Here is a 19,841-nt window from a genome sequence, read left to right as displayed (position 1 = left end):
ATTTCTCACACCTGGATGATGCGCCAGCTCCATTGCTGAAATGATAAGTAACTTCATGGCACTTTTTGTCATTGAAGAAATTCGTCCATCGCCATACTCTACGGATGTGGTGCTGTGTAATTTCTGGTTATTTCCAAAAATTAAAAAAAATTAGGGAGGAAAAATCTTTCGTAGCGATGAAGAGATAATAAATGCGATTAATGCTTAACTTAAGAAGCTCCAAAAACGTGATTTTGAGGACTGTTTTCAACAGTGGATTTACATTGCATTGTTAATACAAATATGGGTACATAATATTAGAAGTATTCTTTAAACTACAAAAACATTCATCCACTTAACTTTTTTTAATTGTTTCATAAGTATTGTTAAGACACAAATTATTTTAGTGAGAATATGGATATTTTTTTTGCTATTTAGAAAAAATAATATTTCTGAAATCCTCCTGTCAGTTTATTCATTGTTGATAGCACCTTCGAATGTAGTCTTTACCATAATTTTCTTTTTTCTTATAAACAATTTCTTCGCATATTATTAAAATCATAGGTAATTTTTTATATTTTCATTAAGCCTTTTAGGTGCATTTCCTTATCTAGCCAATTAAACAGATAAACTGTTTTCAACTTCTAGGGTGATTTTTGGCAAAGATAAATTTAGTAGTTCCGAAGCTATATTGAGGCTGATGTAAACATTCCTTACTTTACTCAATTATCCTCAGCCGGTGATCAAAACCAGTAATTTTGTATGTGCATCGCCTTAATTTCAACAAATCTAATTACAAGGCACATACATCTAGGTATGTATATAAGTATATAGGTATGTATGTATCGATCCAGGAGCTTAATAAGTGCGGTGAGAATAAAAATTTAATAACCCGGCTGGGAGAGTAGATGATGATGTTATATATGATGATATAATGTTAGTTGAGCAAACTTTCAAAATCAAAGTTTGGAAGTGTAATTAATTGTGATCGATTACAGAAATTACAGAAGAATTTATATTATCATAATACTAATATACATTATATATGTATGAGCTTCACTAATTCCTCTCTTCACTGCCGATTAATTTCTGCAACTCCTCATACTTGCGTATTGCAGTCTGCACATGTTCAGCGGCACGTTGTACACCTTCCGGCGTCATGCCTTCAGCTATCATACGTGTAACACGAGTCACATTAGTATCATTCCTTAAATACTCGACAGCTGAGTTGGTGATCTCGCACATAGGTGTGAAAGCGCACACGAATCTGGATAGAGTGCCGCTAAAGAAGAACACGCCTATAGCGCCAATGATAGTGGCCACGACTCGAAACAAGGACGACATCATCATCATCGAAAACAGATTTATCAGATATGTGAGTGGTCTGAGTAAAGCATTGCTGTTGTTATTGTGTGGATTAGATGCAGCTTCTGAGATGGCAGTGGTGGCTGGCACTAAGTAACCCTCGTAGCCAGTCTGTACCACATATGGGCCTGGATAGATGGGACCAACACCTGGTGGCGGTGGTTGAGGAGCTGCCACATAGCCAATGGGTGCCGGATAGGCGGGATAGCCAGGGTAGGTGGCGCCAAATTGATTAATGTAATGCCGAATAGCCTCCGGTGTAAAGTAGTTGGCGAACACGGATGGATCGATGGGGCCATTGCTCGAATTCGCGTCATTTGGAGGAATCTGAAAATAATTTTTTATATTTGTTAATAATGCATAATCTCATATGTTGGCAGAAAAGGTTGAGATGTAATTCGAGTTTATTTGCAAAAAATAATAATAAAATAATTCGAGTTTATTCACAAAAAACAAAAACTAGAAATGATTTTTTACCCAAGAGGCAGATTTTGAGGAAGTTCAGATGGAATTAAATATTTGGTATAAAATAATTGGTATGCAATATCAAGTCCAAGGAAAGGCCAAAACCAATTTTCAAAGCCATCGAACTGTGCCGAAAATATGTATGGATGTGCATATCTTCTATTTGATTGGCGTGATAACCGCTTAAGCGATTTTGGCCGGCGCGCTTTCTCATGCTAGCCGGCGCCATTTGGACGACATGGCCCACCCAACGAAGCCGAATGCATGGATGTACATATACACTGCCGAATATGCATAATTCATTAACCTCTTGCCTTATGAATCGAGCGACGTTTGTATGGGTCACTTCCGGTGAAAGTTTTTCTCGTGCGTAAAAACAATCGCGTATTTCATACGCGGTTCTGACTGTAGACCAGAGCAAGACATCACTTGTCTGATACGAGCTTTTCACTTTTGGTTAGAAAAAATCATCACATGTCTGATACGAGGCTCTCATTTTAGGCATGGAAGCAGGATCATTTGTTTTTAGGCAAAGGGTTAACTTTTCTAGCAACTTACAAGTATGAAAGATTTTCATTACTTCGTCGACTTACAGATAAAACATAATCAAGAAGTGTGATGACGCAAGAGCGCTTGAATGGAGTAGCACATTTTTAAATCTATAGGAACTTAACTCCTCAAGGTAAAAAGAATTTTAGAAAAATTTACTGAAAACAAGCAGCCAGTCGAAGTGAAATTATAGACTTTTTTAATTTTCTTGCAATTCATGCAATTTTACGCCTTTACATATTTATTCCATTGCGTTTTCATTTAAAAATATTTTTTGGTTTTTGTTTTATTATTATTTTTTTAACATATTTTTTGGAACATTGAACATATTTTTTTTTAGAATATTGCACATGTGAATGTAGTCGTGTAGCTGAGTATGTGGGTATATTTTCAAGTTTTTCTCACTTTTTATGAACCAATTATTGCAAGGAAATCTATAAATATTGATGTAAGTACATATTTATTTTCTACCAAAAATATCCGTATTTTCTCGCCTGCACATATGTTTATTATGTACGCATGTACAGAAGTGGGCAAAGACATAAAGGGAACACACTATTCACATACCGATTCAGCTGATGGTGGTCCAATTTCGCTTGCAGCAGCTTCAAGTTCAGGCTCTTGTGATGGTAAAGTATGATTGGCATAGGTGTTGTTTTGATTCACTGCTGTTACATGCGCTATTTCTGACGCCGTTAAGTTTGCAATGTTTGGTTGTGCCGGTAACGCGTGCAGTTGCATAAGTCGCATGGCTAAGCAAAGAAGCCCCGCGACTCGGTGAGAGTATGCAACGTGTAACATTTTTCAACAAATCGTTATGGAATAAATTTTTCGAGGATACACTACTTCTAGAGTTACAAAGTGACTGCTCTTTGAAGAACGACACTTGGCCTATTTATTTATTTTCATATGCACGTTCGAAATGTTCACAAGGATATGTACGTATGTATGCGCGAGTTTAAAACACATATTTTTGGCATTTGATCCGCTTGTATATGCGGAAAATTTTCAGGTATACTTCACTTTCAAGGTTTCGTTGAAATGTTTAAATGACTTTCGACCGAATAGGTTTTGCATTGCCGCGCTCTAATCCTGTCAACAGTTCATTTTAGTTTTCTTATGTAGATATTTGAATTTAGAGATTTGCCTATGCCTTCCAATTTGAATGTACCGTACTTATGTATGTACATATGTATGTATGCATATGTGTTCATACGTCCTGCGCTGCTGACTGCCTGTTTGCTGACTTTCTTTTCTTATCTTTGCGCAGGTAAACACAAATTACATCCGCAGTCATTAACAACAACGGGTCAAATGCTTTGCAAAAGACTAAAACAAATTCTGGCTAAAGTAGCGATATAGTGGTGGATGCAACTATTGGGATGCGTTTTGCCCAGGGCGGTCTGGGATGCGTTCTGTACGTACTGGGCAGCACAAGAAGCAAGGTTCTCTCAATGGATTCCGGCAAACAGGACAAGAAAAAAATATACGTTTAACGTTAAAAGTTTACGATTGAATTTAACGTTAGGGAGGGGTTAAGTTGTTCACCATTCCCATTTTCTTATGCTAAATCGACATAGCAAACTTAGATTTACAGATGTACATATGTATTTGATTTAGCGGCCGCCGTAGCCGAATGCGTTGGTGTGTGACTATAATTCGGAAGTGCGTAAGTTCGAATCTCCGTGCATGAAACACCAAAATGAGAGAAAATGTTTTTCTAATAGCGATTGGCTCTCGGCAGGTTATAAAAAACCATCTACTGTTCGGAGGCCGCGTAAAACCGTAGGTCCATCCATTTGTGGAACAACATAAAGACGCACACCACAAATAGGATGAGAAGCTAGGTCAAATACCCAGAAAGGGTGTAGCGCCAGTTATATTTTTTAGACAATTGAAGACCATTACCTAGCATATTTAAAGTATAAAGGAATGAATACTTTTGCTGTTCTGCAGTACATGCACACTAGAGCGGGCTAAGTTTTTTGTCTACTATGTTTCGGCAACTAAAGTATTTTACTGCAATTATGAAGCAAAAAGGCAAGTTAAACTTGCTCTGAAATAGATTTCGAAGCTTCTTAGTTTTATCAATTTTATTATTCTTATTTTTTCAGTTTTTTATTTTTTGTTGTTTTCTGTCAAAAAAAATGTATGTGTGTATGTGTATGTGCTGAATCGAGCGAAGGCGGCGCACAGATAGCGGTCCGCCGTCTCATCTTCCTCTCCACATGCTGAGCAAAGTGCACTGTTGAGATACCCACCTTTTCCATGTGCTTTGCCCATAGAAAGTGGCCCGTTATTAGAGCAACGTTTGGAAATTAAAAAACAATATTTCTTAATACAGTAAAATCGCGATAATTCGTACCCCGTTAATTTGAAAATCTCACTAATTTCTTACTTGTAATTGACACATGGCCGTAAAAAGTGGACTTTAATCTCAACTAGGTAGAAAAAACTGGCGAAATATTAGGCACAATAAAGAACAAATATAAATTTGTTCCACAGTTAAACAAATTTACAGTTAATTTATCAATAAAAAAAAATAAAAAGTTCTTCTAGAAAGACAAATAGGCTTAGAAAAACCTTGACGAGTTGTGTTCAATGAATCCCTTAACTTCGCTTGCGCTTCCATATCGTCATCGTCTAGTAATGCTGCTTTCGGTGTTCTTAAAATGGATCATCCAGTTTTGTTTTTCAATTAACTTTTTTACTAACTAACAAAATGGTTTTAAGTGATGGAAATACTATGATAATTTGGACCTTTCAGCACTCCATTAAGCGTCAAATATGATTGCGTACAATGCCATTTGCAAAAATTATAAATCTTCCGATGGGGTGATTAGTTTTCCTTCATCTTGCAGAGCGCTTCTCAACGTAAACGCCGAAGTCACAGTTTGAACCATGTAAACAATTATTTGGCCGTATTTTTCGATGGCGCATCGTCGCCGTAGACGTCCTCAAGCCAGCAACGGGCTTCAGCTGTATTTATTTTTGGGTTTGTTTTTAATGAAAATGATTGATGTTTAAAAAAATTCGATTTTGGGAAAAGTGTTAATGTCCAACCTATAAGAGAAACCAACTTCTAGGCATACATAATCTACAATAGCAACAATTATGTATGTGTCAAACCCGAAAAATTAGTTGCGCACTTAGTAGACTGCTAAAAAGTATCTCTACGTTTTTATATTTCGATATGATTTAGTGGACTCTAACCTCATGCATGCCATATGCATCTTCTGTTCAAAAACTACCAAAAAGTTGCCACTTCAAAGAAATCTCCATATTAACCAGTACTCTTCTTTCGACGCACTCGTACAAAGCGCTTTTCATAAGCCAATTTTGAAGTGGCAAAATCATTTTCAGCTCCTTCTGCGAATTGTTCTTCATCACAGCAAAGGTCTCAACAGTGTTTGAGTCGTGTGAACAAGAAAAATTCACGAAATGGTATTTATGTAGAAGTCGAAACTCCGACCTTTTACTTCGAAAATTCTCGCTCAAAAACTTACATTTTTTTCACACATTACTTCTCATTCACTGATTGGGCTGATGGAAAGAATTTGAAGTGGACCACATCGGTAATCAAAACCATGATCAAGAAAAGCTCGACTGTAGAAAAGCCCCACTGTAAACTCTTTTTTCTTCATTTTTGCTTAACTAAATTCTTCTTCTTCCTAATTGGTGTGATAACGGCTTACGCGATTTTGGTCGAGTTCAACAAAACGCGCCAGTCTTTTCTTCCTCTTTCTAACCGGCGCCAGTCCTTCCTGATCCTCTTCTATTCCCAGCTGGTACCGCATCGAATACTCTCAGAGCTGGAGCGTTCATATCCATTCGGACGATATGACCCCCACCCATTGTTGGCTGGACAACCCTGGTCAAGTTTTCGCCTACAGTAGCATATGTATGCCTCCAATTGTCTCGGTTTCGTGCCTGTGTCCTTCATACCCGAAATCCCAATAAGCCTGCGTCTTCTTCTACACCGTCAATCCATTTTAGCGGCGGGCGGCTCCTTCTTCTCTGTCTGTGGCATTTGCCGAAGTGTATTTGCTGAGGTGGGTAAGCCTTATCAGCCCGCAATATATGACTCGCGACAAAATTTTTTCACAGAACTCTCCTCTCCTCTGTTTGTCCGCATTCCACCGATTCACCGTCACCAATTTTTAGTATTTGACCCACATTGTGTCTGACAGAGTCTGATGTAATTGAAACTAGCGCTTTAGTTTTGACTTCGATTATTTCTAAGTCCTCACATTCAGCTGCTCTTTCAATACTTGCGAAGGCTTCTTTCAAACTGGGCAGCGAGAATGCGATTATGTCTATGTCGTCATGGCATGAGAGCCCATCCCCTTGCCGAAGTCCATTCAGGGTGACGAACTCTCGCGACGGATTGTTCTGAACTCTTACCACGTTCCTTACATTCTGCCTGGTAAAGCCAACGAAGCCGCTGGCGCTTTATTCGTGCTATGTCTATGTCATCTTAAAGCTAATACAGCTCATCGATTGCAATATTCGCCGTCGCCAGCGTGGAAAGGTCCACAAATTTTCCGCAGAATCTTTCTCTCAAACACTCCAAGCGCCGCTTCATCGGATATTGTCATCGTCCTCGCTTCTGTGCCATACGTTAGGACGGGCATGATGAGAGCCTTGTAGAATGCTAGTTTTGTTCGTCGAGAGTGGACTTTACTGCTCAGTTGCCTACTTAGTCCGAGGTAGTACTAAATTCCACATAAGAAAATTCACAAAATACGGAGAAGCAAACTAGCATACCTATTGCGTTCAAAAGTGGTAATGCAAACAACTGACAGAAGTACCTACCCTGAAAAATTGTTTTTGATAATATCTCAAATGAAAAACTCTGGGTATTTTTGAAAAATTTTGAATTTTAGAAAAATTTCAATTTTGTTCTTCTAAATTCCATCACATTTCGTAAAAAAATCTATTATCCGACATTTATTTTTGTATTTTACTTCTTGTTAGTGTTAAATACATAGTTTTAGAATGAATTTTATTTTCGATTCCACTGTCTCATTAGAAAACTTGCAACCTAATCAAGTTAATTAATTGACTGTGAGTTTTGCATAATGACCCCAGACACACTAAATCAAAGCAAAGCAATTAGCTTCTGTTGTAGCCAATCATCACCTCATTACTTCATATTATGAATTAGCATTTAATGTGCACAGAGTAATAAAAACAAAAAAAAACAGTGTTGGTATTATAAGAAAAAACGTTTATTGTCACATATTTATATTTATTGCGTAGTATTTACACCTAGAACGTTTATTTGTGTACAATTTTTTGTTAACGGTCAATTTTTATTGAAATGGAACGCACATTTCCTGTGAGAACACACACCAGAGAAGTTCTAAGGTAGTGAAGATCCAGCATTGAGTGAGTAACAAGAGGGAGTCATAGGTGCGGGTCATATTGAAAATAATTGAGAAGGTGTGGCTAATATCAGGCTGTTATCCGGCTCTCAGCGAATTTGACAAAATCAGCTGATGGGCTGACGTAAGAGGGCATGTGTTTAAAAAAAAATTAACACAATGTCACTTCGTTGCCGTTTAAACAACGGCTAATTGGATGAATGTTTGAATACGTGTGAAATGATTGGCGTGGCAACCAAAGTTGCGCTCATAATTTTCTTTTTCACTATAGTTAAATAGCAAGCCTAGTAAATCTATGATCCTTGCGCAAAACGAAATTTTTGTGTGGTCTTTGCGAAGCAAACTCTTTAACGATTTGTCCTGGTTTTACCATCGGCTATGGGGAAAAACGAAAGTGAACGAGTAACTCGGCTACTACGTCACCGGGTAGTCGACAGCAGAATTTTACTCATTTCACACGTATTCACAGACTACAATCAGTAGTTGTTCAGATTGCAACGAAGCAAAATGAGTAATGTTTTCGTATATCACCAACAGAATCTCAGCTTTTTCGTAAACAAAGTGCTGTTATGACCCCGGTTACGTCAGCCAATCAGTTGATCTTTTCCAATTCGTTGAGAACCGATTAACGGTATGATCATGGCCACACCTTGAAAACTCTTCTCCCCATGCCTGTATCATTTTACGACGTTCCACGCAAGGAACTCCCAAAAAATAGCCGCTAATAAGCGGCGATGACGATAGATAATGTTGACAGTACCACAATAATAATGCAAAGTGTGGGTGTGATGAAGTAGAAATGCTTTTTTTATGCTAAATACTGTAGTGAACTGTCCTAAAGGACAGAAAATAGCTATTATATCAGAGAAAGAGAAACTTCTTTTCCCGAAAAAAATGTCACCTCATTATACAAAGTGGCGCAAAATGAATCGGAAAATGTATAATTTATGGAAATGGCGTCGTACGTCAATCGTATTTGACACTTGTGAACATGACAGCTGCATTATACAAATAGACAAGCTATGGAGCGCATTAAAGTCACAATAAAGTTTTCTAATACTCAAATTAATTAATTTTTATTAAATAGTGATGTGAAATCGAAACTGAATGATTAATTTTATGCCTCCTTGTATGACGACATTGCGAAAATATTTCCATACGCCCTGTGAAAATGTTAGATATTTCATATGACAATAGATCAAGAGAAAATCAACACTTACAAAAATTATATATTGAACATTTACACATGTATGTATATCCATGAAAATTTGACAGCTCTGGCGTAGAGCGCAATAAATTCACTCTTATAGCAAGAAAAGAACACACCATAAGTCCCTGAGTTAAATTGGTTTTGTTTTCAAAAAATAGTCTAATTTACATATTCAACTCTGAGCTAAGCTACCCTCCTGTATTACACCATACACATTTGTATGTTACTTGCCAAGCGTTAGCAAGTGGCGAATAGATCAAGCAACTGGTATACATGAGCATATCTTGGCAACGCTGGAATAGAGCTGCCTTACATTACATGTTTTTGTAAGATAGTTAGCCCAGTGAAATTAGGTAAAAAAAGGGGTCAACCTCGAAATGAAAGATAATAAGCTGGAAATTGGTAAAAACTTTTGTTTTGTCGCCCTAAATATTGTCTCAAAAGTCACAAATGCTATTGTGTCCGCGTCTTAAGATATTGAAGATCAAAGGTCACAAAAAACGATTTTTCGCGAATATCTCGGTTCCTATTGCTTAAATGATATTTTCACCTATCACGAAAGTTGTAGAGTATAAAATTCTGGAGCAGTAATGTAATATGTGCTGTAATATGTCCCCACAGAACGTAGTTCACTCTTTCAATCGTAATTCACTTCCCAATTACCCTTCTAGTTATGTAATTCGGCATACAAACATTTGAGAGCGAATTAGCTCCTTTGTAAGTAATTCAGTCTTAATTGCCTTGTGAATTATGAACAAATCGTTGTCCAGAACCAAGAAAATGTATTTTATAGTAATGGAAATAAAATTTGTAGCAAAAATTATCACGGCGAAGAGCTTGCTGAATACCTCAATAATGGTGAAGGAGACCACATTATCCGCAGACCCCTTTAAATACTGTAAGGGTATTATTGCCTCTGAAAGTTCAACCTGTAAAGTAAGTCCTTTGATGAATAATACGAGTAATAAAAAAACCAATGAGCAAGAATAAGCAGCAGACCTGTGAAAGTGAATCACGAATGCGTTGTGGAAGCCGGGTAATTCGCAAATTACTTTTGTCAACTATAGCGTTCTAACTGCTAAAAATTCGTTTATTTTTATATTTTTCCAAACTATTTTTTTAACTACATTAGAAATTGTTTATAGTATATAGTAGTATAGTAGTATATAGTATATTGGTAGTATGTATGGCTCTTTATGTAAACAATTATTTGAATTCCAAAGCATATTCCCAGCTCTCTTCCCAACCAGGTACTTTTTTGGCATTTTCGTACCATCTGGCAACATTGGGATACTTGCTAATGTCGAAGCCCGAAACATCGAATGTGGAAACCGTAGTTAGAATAGAAAAATCTGCCACAGTCAATTGATCACCAGCCACATAGCTGTTGCCTTCCAGGAATGTGTTCAATAAATCGAAAGCAGTTTCCATTTTTTTGAAGAGTTCGGGGTCAAAGGGTTCCTCACTATTAAAAAAGAACCGAGGATAATAGTAGTCGGCGAAGGACTTGTACAGGGTGCCCATGTCAAAATATAGATGCTGGTTGACGATAGCTCGCTACTTTGGACATTTGGGTTATAGTGAGTCATCCTTGCCGTATTTGTCAACTAAGTATACTAGAATGGCGCGTGATTTCCATATTGCAAAACCATTATCCAGTGGGAATTGTCTGTTGTGGGTTGATCTTCAGGAATTCGGGAGTTGTAATGAACACTTAGCAAACAAGTTTAACACTTTTTTGTTAAGTTCAATACCAAGACTCTTGGCGGTAAGGAGCACGGAACGGCATGGTGGGGAGTCGAGCATGTAATAGAAATCCATGATAACGAAGCCTTCGATCTATTGAAAAGGAAGAGAAATTTAAATTAAATTATGACAGTGCAATAAAAACCTTTAAATGCAAAATTTACTACGAATACAATTTTAATTCATTTAGTTCATTATTTTCTGAAATACGCATTTTAAAGTGATTTTTCATGATTCTTAGCAAGGAACTTACAACTAAGGCGAATTCAAAACAAGTGGGTTCGCTCGAGCAACAACAACATTTACATGCCAATCCTCGCTCGAATGTCAAAATTTCGATTTAAAAAACAAACAAAAAATACAAAGCTTGGTTATCGAGGACGATTAATTTTACCATGATTTGAAAGAGTCACGAATTGTTCCTGTTACACTAAAAACAAATCAAAAGGTTAAAATACTTGTTCTTTGTAGTTAAACCAGAAAACGTTGATTTGATAGACAAGCCGGAGGAGGGAATGGGCATGATGAATATTAAAAACACATGGCCTGAAAAGTCCTGGGCCTAACACATAGATAGCACTAGTTTTACTGCATTCATCTCTTTTTAAGTTATATTAGTATCATACTAACCTTAAAAATACAGCTGTTAAAATTTGATGATATTCTATTCATTAGTTCTGGAGTTACTGTGCTAAGAGTGACGCTACTTTTTTTTTTTTTTTTTTTTTCAAATCAATGGATCAAAAAGAATTTTGTGTTTTAATTTTACACTGCTTCTTGATGGGAAAAAAGACCGTTCAAGCGAGGGCTCTACTCCATCAGAAACAACAATAAAACGATGGTTTGTAGAGACGTGGTCGTAGAGACACCAATGATGCACAACGCAGTGGACGTCCAAATGAGGCGGTAACACCAGAAAACATCTAAAATATCCACAAAATCGTTTTGAATGATCGGAAAGGGAAGTTGCGTGAGTTAGCTGATATCGTAAAGATATCAAAAAAACGACGAGAAAGCTATGTTCAAAGTGTGTACTGCGTTTGCTCACTGTTGACCAAAAACAAAAACGTGTTGAGGATTGGCAAAACTACATGAATTGAAATTCGAATTGTTCCCATATCCTCCGTATTCGCAAGATTTGGCTCCCAGCGACTACTAACTATTCGCAAACCTAAAAAAATGATCGATGATAAGAAATTTCGCTCCAATGAAGAGGCTTTCGCTGAAATGGAGGCCTATTTTCAGGCAAAAGATAAATCGTTCTACAAAAGTGATATTGAAATGTTAGAATGGCGCTGAAATGATTGTGTTGTTCTTGATGAAAATTACGTTGATGAATAATAAAAACGTGTCTTCTTTGTTAGGCCAGAGGCTTTTCAGCTCATGTCTTACTAACAGAACGCGACTACGGTATATTTACTATTCCAGTACGGCTGGGGAAAAGTTAAACTACGTCAGTTAACATAGCTTAGCGTAGACAAGATAATTATAAATATGTTAGATAGTTTGCTTAAAAATGTGAAATGCCATGATTTGGTGTTGCTTATTTACTGTCCGATATTTTGCACGTACATATGAATTATTTAACGGTATTACGCAAAGTTATGTATCTGTATGTGTATGTTTATTTATGTTTTAATTCGCCTAATATGTATTGATATAAAGTGTATTATCAAAATGTTTTGGAAATAGCCAAAGTAATTGACCCAAATAAGGTTATAAAAAACAAAGTAAACCTTGTAAGCCATTCACCTTCATTTACATTAAGGGTTAGATTTCGTGAGTGCATGTTTGTATTCTGAACTCCCAGCAAAACAAGGCTTATTCGTAAATACTTTATATGGATATTAAAGTACATACACAACAAAAACAAAATATATTCAACCAACAGGCGCAGCGGAAGATTCTTTATTCGTGTCGGCACTGAGCAGTCTGAAATATTGTACAGATCAACAAATGTGCAAGCTCATATTTCTAAAAGCGAAGTACATACGTTCATAAAACATAAAACTATACGAGTTTCCCTCACCATTCGAATGCCAATTTTTCTCAACGATGAGAAAAGTTTTAAACCTAAAATTGAAGACATCAGTGACGACCACTCGAAAATAGTCAACGTTGGAATATTTCTTATTATTTGCTAATATTTGGTAAATCGTGAATATTTTTCCACATGTACCCTTACGTATGCACCCATAAATGTAAATACAGTGCACTCGCGATAATATTAACATCCTAATATATGAACACCGGAAAATATGAACACTTTTTCGCTTCCATTGAGTACTCTAAAATATGAACTTTTGGAAAAAGCTCAAATATATGAACATTATTGATTTTCAAATTTCTATCGAATTTCATGAGCCTAATAAATCTGGAATCCCCTAGTTAATAAAATTTAAAATGATCAAAACACATGTATCACTCGCATACACATGTATAGTACATGCTTTGCCTTCTCCTATGTTCAGTCGTCAATACAAATTTTCAACGTCGTAAGTTGGTCATTTCAAGCGGGTATAATTGGTACTTCATTTTCTTGCAAAAAAATTTAATATTAATCAGTTTAAAAAAGGCACACAAAAAAGCATAAGTTTTCGACCTTAAGAGAAAAATCAGATATTGTAGAATATTTACGAAAGGGTCAAAGTGTTACTAATTTATCGCGTGAATACAGGTATGCTATCTCTAAATGTGTCAAGAATACTTTTATCGGTAATGGAAAGAGGAAAACTTTACGTCATTCAAAGATAGAAAAATCTCTGTATCGATGGTTATGAATATGAGAGACCAAAAGCTCCCGGTTAGCGAGCTTATGTTGAAAGAAAAAGCAAAAGACCTTCATTTTAAAATTAAAGAAAATTGCCTTGAATTTAATGCCAGTGATGGATGGCTTCAAAATTTTAGCAAAACAATTTTTTAATTGTTAAATGTGAAAAAATGAATAAACAACGTTTCTTTTGCGGTTTCAAATAAAACAAAAATCTCTCAAAACTAATTAAATATAGTAGAATATTTTTCAATTTAGTTGCCTTTCGTAAATATGAACAATCTCGCAAAACTGAACAGGCCTGGTTTTAATTAGTTCATATTATCGCGAGTGCATTGTATGTATATGTAAACATGTACAGTAGTGTTCATAACAATACTGAACGCAGTCGCAAATTGGTTCAATCAATATGCACTTTTTTTCAAAGCTAGTTTCGTCTTTAATATTGTATAACAATGCATACATAACATACAACAAATTCATACTACTGAAAAAAATTTATTTGATACTTCATGACACATACAATTCCGTACAATGCTGTTCCTATGAATGTCAAGGAGAGCAGTTTTTGCGAACCGTAATATTTTTGCGGCCGCCTTAGTCGAATGCATTCGTGCACTATTCAGGAGTGCGAAGATTCGAATGTCCGTGCATGGAAGACCAAAATTAAGAAAAAGTTTTTTCTAACAGCGGTCGCGCCTCGGCAGGCAATGCCAAACCTCCGAGTGCCATGAAAAAGCTCCTCATACAAAAATCTACCGTTCGGAGTCGGCTTGGAACTGTAGGTCCCTCCATTTGTGGAACAACATCAAGAAGCACACCACAAATAGGAGGAGGAGCTCGGCCAAACACTTAGCAGAAGTGTACGCGACAATTCTTTATTTATTTTTAATATTTTTGTGCTGTGGCAAGTGCGCGTAGCCACATTGACAGGTATGTACTTAAGTTCACATATATGTATGTATGTATGTATGTACAGAAGTCATATTTTCAATTTATTTTTAATGGTGGTTGTTTTTTTACGTGCCGTGGTGTGTGGAAGTTTGTATGTATTTTATTTTTACGCGTTTGGGCTTTTGCACGTCCATATGAATGATTTTTCATATACAGATGCGGGTATTAATTTGAAGGAATTTAATGATATTTTAACAAAAGTATGTTTAATTATTTTTATCAAATTGATAACTGTTTTTGAAGTGAAAATAATATTGCTTGTTTTTCATTTTATTGAATGAATAATAATACAACTTTAGGTGGAAAATAAAGACACAAAATTAAATATAATATTATTAAATGTACTCAAGTGGTAGATAATAAAAAAGAACTTAAAATTAGTTCTTATCAAATATAGAAAATCAGATTAATAATCAAATATTAAAACAAAGGGATATAACAAACGTCAAACGTAAGCACACATTTTATTTCAGCTCTAACCCTGATATTTTTCATCTCTTGCTGGTTCAGGTTCTGTTTCTTCCCAAAGTGGTAAATGGGCCAGAACTGATCCTTCACTATCGAACCGACGTTCCCTGGTAAACTTTCAAATGTTGGCTTTCGATCTATATTTAATATAATTAACATTTTCCAAACAAAATTGAGACTTTTCCACAAGCTCTTTGTGGCTATGTTCGCTGTAAGCCAAATGTGCCGAGCTGCCAGAGAACGTTTAGGTATTAGGTCTGTTCATGAAGCCAATAATTTGTAACAATTGATCCAAATTCTCAAGTTTTTAGCTTCATGTATCCAAAAACCTTGCAAAGTAGGAGAAAGTGAGAGAGCAAAATGACATTTAATTTTGAGGGGAGGTTGCAAGTTTTTACTGGACAATTTTTTACTCGTAAGAATTTGCATGTGAGTAAATCAGCTGATCGCAAAGTAAAAATAAACACAAATTGAAATTTACGAATTAAGTCAAAGTTATAAATTTAAATAAAAATTGACATTCAAATTGGGAATGTAAGTAAATATATTTTAAATAAAATTTATAAAGTTTATTTGAAGTCACATATTAAATAGGAATGGGCCACTGATAAAGAGGTATGTGCTTCTGAACCACAGCCTCCAGTTTCTGTTGATACAATTTCTGAAATACAAAAATGGGAAGCATTGAAGGTAGGTAGGTAGGTAGGTTGGGTGGTTGTCGTAAAGACACACTTAGACCTTTCGCAGGTCCATTGTGATACCATTGAAGCTTATTCTTACCCTACATGTTGCTTTTCAAACCATCCGGTAACTTTAATAAACGTGGTAGATAATAAGAGGGCAGAGCTTCGTTAATTTTAGATGGGCTATGTCCGCTACACCGGTTAAAAATGCTCTATCAAGAGTGCGCAGCCTTCTCATACTCGTAGCTAAGCTTTCATACTCACATAAAAGGTGTCTGACTGTTTCCTCTTCTTCTGTATTAAGACAGCTTCTGCAGAAATCGAAGTACGGGAGTCCTAACCTTCTAGCGTGGCTGCCTATTAAACAAAGGCCAGTTAATACCCCTATCATTTTTCTTATACATAGCTTCTCTGTTAAATCTTAACAAGATCTGCGATCGACCGCTGTACCAGTTCGGCCATGTCTGTCTGCTTAGTTCGCGTGTTGTGAAGTTTTGCCAGCTTGTATTTACCTTTTTGATGGTACCCCTGTCTATAAGTAATTTACAAGTGGCTATAAGCATGGGTATCAGCGCCTTATCCAGTTTGAGATCGAGCGTTGCACCGGCTCGAGCAAGGTTTTATTGCCGCTTGACTGTTCGAGTAAATGAAGACTTCATTTGTGGATAATACTCTCGTTTTTATTACCCTAAGCCCCTCTTATATGGCAGTGACTTCTGTCTGAAATACACTGCAGTGATCAGGTAGGCGAAATGATTGGCATACTCCGAGTTTATCGGAGTAAACCCCTCCACCTACTTTGTTGTCTAGTTTTGAGCCATCTGTGTAGATGTTTAAATCATTTTCCTTAACAATAAGCCCGTTATCCCATTCTTCTTTGGAAGGAAATACTGTGACAAAGGATTTATTTAAGTTGATATCCTTGGTCTTACAGGAATCCGTTGTGTTGGGAATGCAGGGGAATTGTTCTAAAATTGAAGAGTGTCCTCTTTGGTTCGTTCTGAGTGGGCCGATTTCTCTTAGTCTGAGAGCTGCTTTGGCATCTGTTTGCTTACCGAATTGCTCTATTGGTAAAAGGTTAAGCATAATATTTAGTGCCTCTGTGGGTGTGATCCTAAGAGCCCCGCAGATGCAAAGACTGGCCATTCTTTATACATGTACCATGGTTCTTTTAATGCATAACTTATCTAAAGCCGGCCACCATACTAGTATGCCGTATGTTAGGATTGGTCTGATTGGCTGTGTAAAGCCAATATACGATAGATGGGGAGAGACCCCAACTGAGTCCTATCAGCTGTTTACAAGAGTAGAGTGCTATTGTCGCTCTTTTTACTCTACCTTCGTCATTTGCCTTCCAACTTAGTTTTCTGTCTAGTTAGCATTGAAGGAACTTTTATGTTTTATGCTTGTGCTTCTTGATTATTAACTAATTTGGCAATATATATATATATTCATCCATGTGTGGAAGCAAGGAAAGTATGAAGAAAACTGTGATTGCCACAACAATACAATTGGTAATGGAATTTTCTTTATCTAACAGCGATGATGAAATGGAACAAATTTTTGTGATACTAAGCTCGTTATTTTGTATTCTTTTTATACAAGGCAGCTAAACTGAAAAATTTTACTTTTTGTGATTTTCCTGCCAACAGTTTGATCAGCTGTCCGTAAAACTTACAAATTTTTACTGGTTTTGCGTTCATGTACTTTTTCTTATATTTTTCTCTTCGAGAGCGAATACTCTGAAATAAAGTTGCTGGATAATTTGTACATGAAGAGACCTATTGAGAAGCCTCATCAACTGCGAATAGTGCGAATGGTCAAAAAGAAAATCGAACAGTTGCTTTTAACAAGACGGCTCTACTTGCCATGCAGCCCGTGAAACAATGGATGTACTACGTCTACTGTCGTTTCGGTGAGCAATTTATCTCTCGTCTCGGACCATTGGATTGGCCACCAAGATCGTGTGATATGACATCTTTAGACTTTTATTTGTGGGGGTATGTAAAATCTAAATGCTTTGTGGATAAACCAGCTTGGATTGAGGCATTGGAAGACAACATTACTAAAGTTATTTACGAGATACCGACCGAAGTATTCCAGCGAGTCATTCAAGTTGACGTTTACGGTTAGCCGAATTACGGCGCAGTTGCGGCCAACATTTGAAAGGAATTATCTTTTAATTATAATTGTCATAAATGGTTATACCCAAAGATTGCCCAATCAATTTGAATTTTCGTTGTTTTATTTCAATTATTGTAAAATAATTCACCCTTTAGAAAGACTTTTCATACGCATACCTGAGTTCATGAACAGATTTTATTACTGATCGAAATATACTCACATAAGTAAATGTAAGAATGCATAGGTAATTTAAATAATATAAGAAAAGTATCTTAGGAGTCTTTCACTTCTTACTTCATTTATTTTAAGTTCAAAACTTGTATGGAAGCTAAACCATCTATGTTTTATTTCCTGTAATAATTAAAATTTGAATGAGTGCCCTTTCACAACGGAACATAGAAATAAATATGCATATAATTCAAAGGTATGGCTCAATGCCGTCGACATTCAAATAATTTGGTTGCTTACAGAAGCCAAAAACCGTGACAGAGCAATATACGTTAGAGAGAATACATTATAGTGCGGGAACCAGGAGTCATTTTGACCTCATTATTTCATGCCGACTGATTTTAATTTTAAAGGCACATGCCATCCAATGGATGACGAAACCACGACTATAAAATCAGCATTATCATATTTTCATATGGTCCAAAATTATGTAAAAAAATTTCAATCGGCATAAAGTAGTTTTACTTTTTAATTTATTTTACAAGATCAGCTGACGTGTTTTCCCCCCTCTACCGCGCAGCTGACTATTTTTTTATTCTACTAAATGTCAACAATACATGAAACAAATTTCAGCCGGTATAAAATGAGTTGGTAGAAATTTTTTTTCGATACGTTTCGTACCCTCCCACAATCACACCCACCGTGGGTGCGCCAGCTGCCGTTCACTTTCGTTATTCATGAAAGCTAAATCACAAGTATAGTCAAGAATTTAACGGTATGAAAACGCATTCCAAAATCAACCTCTGGCTCCCGGACTATAAGAACTGCACAGGGAGAAGTTTAAATCACGTTACTTTGCCAATTGAATATTTGTAAAGCTTTTGACTCGCCGACTCATGTGGGTGCCTGTATACATATATGTATATACATATACATATATGTAGCTATACAGGGCATATACGGTAGTTGAGAACATACTCGTACATACATATTTGCTTATATTTTTTTCTTTTTGCTATTTTTCAGATAAGACATGGAAGATTACAACTTAACTCAAGAAAAGAAGAGACATAAAGTTATCGTCACTATACTGTTATATGCAAATCATATCGATTTAAAAATCTATATTTTACTTAACAATTTGACCGCCTTGTCAGTCACCGGTGACTGACACTATATTACTACTTATATCTTTTTATTTTGCCCAAAAATGCATCGAAATAAAAAAAATATTTATATTCTTAAATATTCTATTAAATAAAACCTAATTTTTTTTTGACAGTTTACTAAAAACTCCACTGGCGTTCAAAGTGTTCAGAAAGTTCACCTTGAATTGGAAGCATCAGGCGGTGATGCAGAGTCACGAGAAACGTTCTGTCACTGTCCAATCTGCAGAATTTATTCAACAAGTGCAAGCGATCATTAACGAGGACCCTTAAAAAGTAATGAAGCCCCTTACGAGGCAGCTTTATGTTTCTGAGGATCTTATCCGTCGAGTTGTTCATAAAGACTTCAGGTATAAGTCCTACGTTATGCGCAGAATACAGTTTCTTCTTCTTAATTGGCGCGATAACCGCTTACGCGATTTTGGCCGAGTTTAACAAAGCGCGCCAGTCGTTTCTTTCTCGTGCTAACCGGCGCCCATTGGACACACCAAGTGAAGCCAAGTCCTTCTCCACATGATCTTTCCAACGCAGGGGAGGCCTTCCTCTTCCTCTACTACCACCAGCTGGTACCGCATCGAATACTTTCAAAGCCGGAGCGTTTGTATCCATTCGGAAGACATGACCCAGTCAACGTAGCCGCTGGATCTTTATTCGCTGCGCTATGTCTATGTCGTCGTAAAGCTCATACAGCTCATCATTCCATCGCCTGCGATATTCGCCATTGCCAACGTGCAAAGGTCCAAAAATCTTCCGCAGAATCTTTCGCTCAAACACTCCAAGCGTCGCTTCATCGGATGTTGTCATCGT

At 36.5% G+C, this 19,841-nt stretch overlaps 1 protein-coding gene and 1 pseudogene across 1 annotated transcript; both read right to left on the bottom strand.

The window, feature by feature from the left end:
- Positions 1-251: 251 nt before the first annotated feature.
- LOC128858878 (uncharacterized) lies at positions 252-3,418 on the bottom strand. The gene is made up of 2 exons (XM_054095434.1): positions 2,926-3,418; positions 252-1,671 (listed from the first exon to the last, which is right to left on the bottom strand). Exons 1-2 carry the CDS (start codon positions 3,157-3,159, stop codon positions 1,039-1,041), a joined length of 867 nt encoding a protein of 288 aa, XP_053951409.1. The 5' UTR covers positions 3,160-3,418; the 3' UTR covers positions 252-1,038.
- Positions 3,419-10,127: 6,709 nt separating this feature from the next.
- Positions 10,128-10,785, bottom strand: LOC128858872 (glutathione S-transferase 1-1-like; annotated as a pseudogene).
- Between the last annotated feature and the right edge of the window lie 9,056 nt (positions 10,786-19,841).

Source organism: Anastrepha ludens, chromosome 2 (assembly GCF_028408465.1).
Source record: "Anastrepha ludens isolate Willacy chromosome 2, idAnaLude1.1, whole genome shotgun sequence".
NCBI lineage: Eukaryota > Metazoa > Arthropoda > Insecta > Diptera > Tephritidae > Anastrepha > Anastrepha ludens.
This window is presented reverse-complemented; position numbering and strand designations above follow the sequence as displayed.

What these genes read in the sequence shown, in the direction of transcription:
- LOC128858878 (XM_054095434.1), bottom strand. Translation starts at nt 3,159, where the DNA reads ATGTTACACGTTGCATACTCTCACCGAGTCGCGGGGCTTCTTTGCTTA. An exon ending in GACCACCATCAGCTGAATCG is followed by an intron (nt 1,672 to 2,925) that starts GTATGTGAATAG and finishes AATTATTTTCAG; the next exon opens with ATTCCTCCAAATGACGCGAA.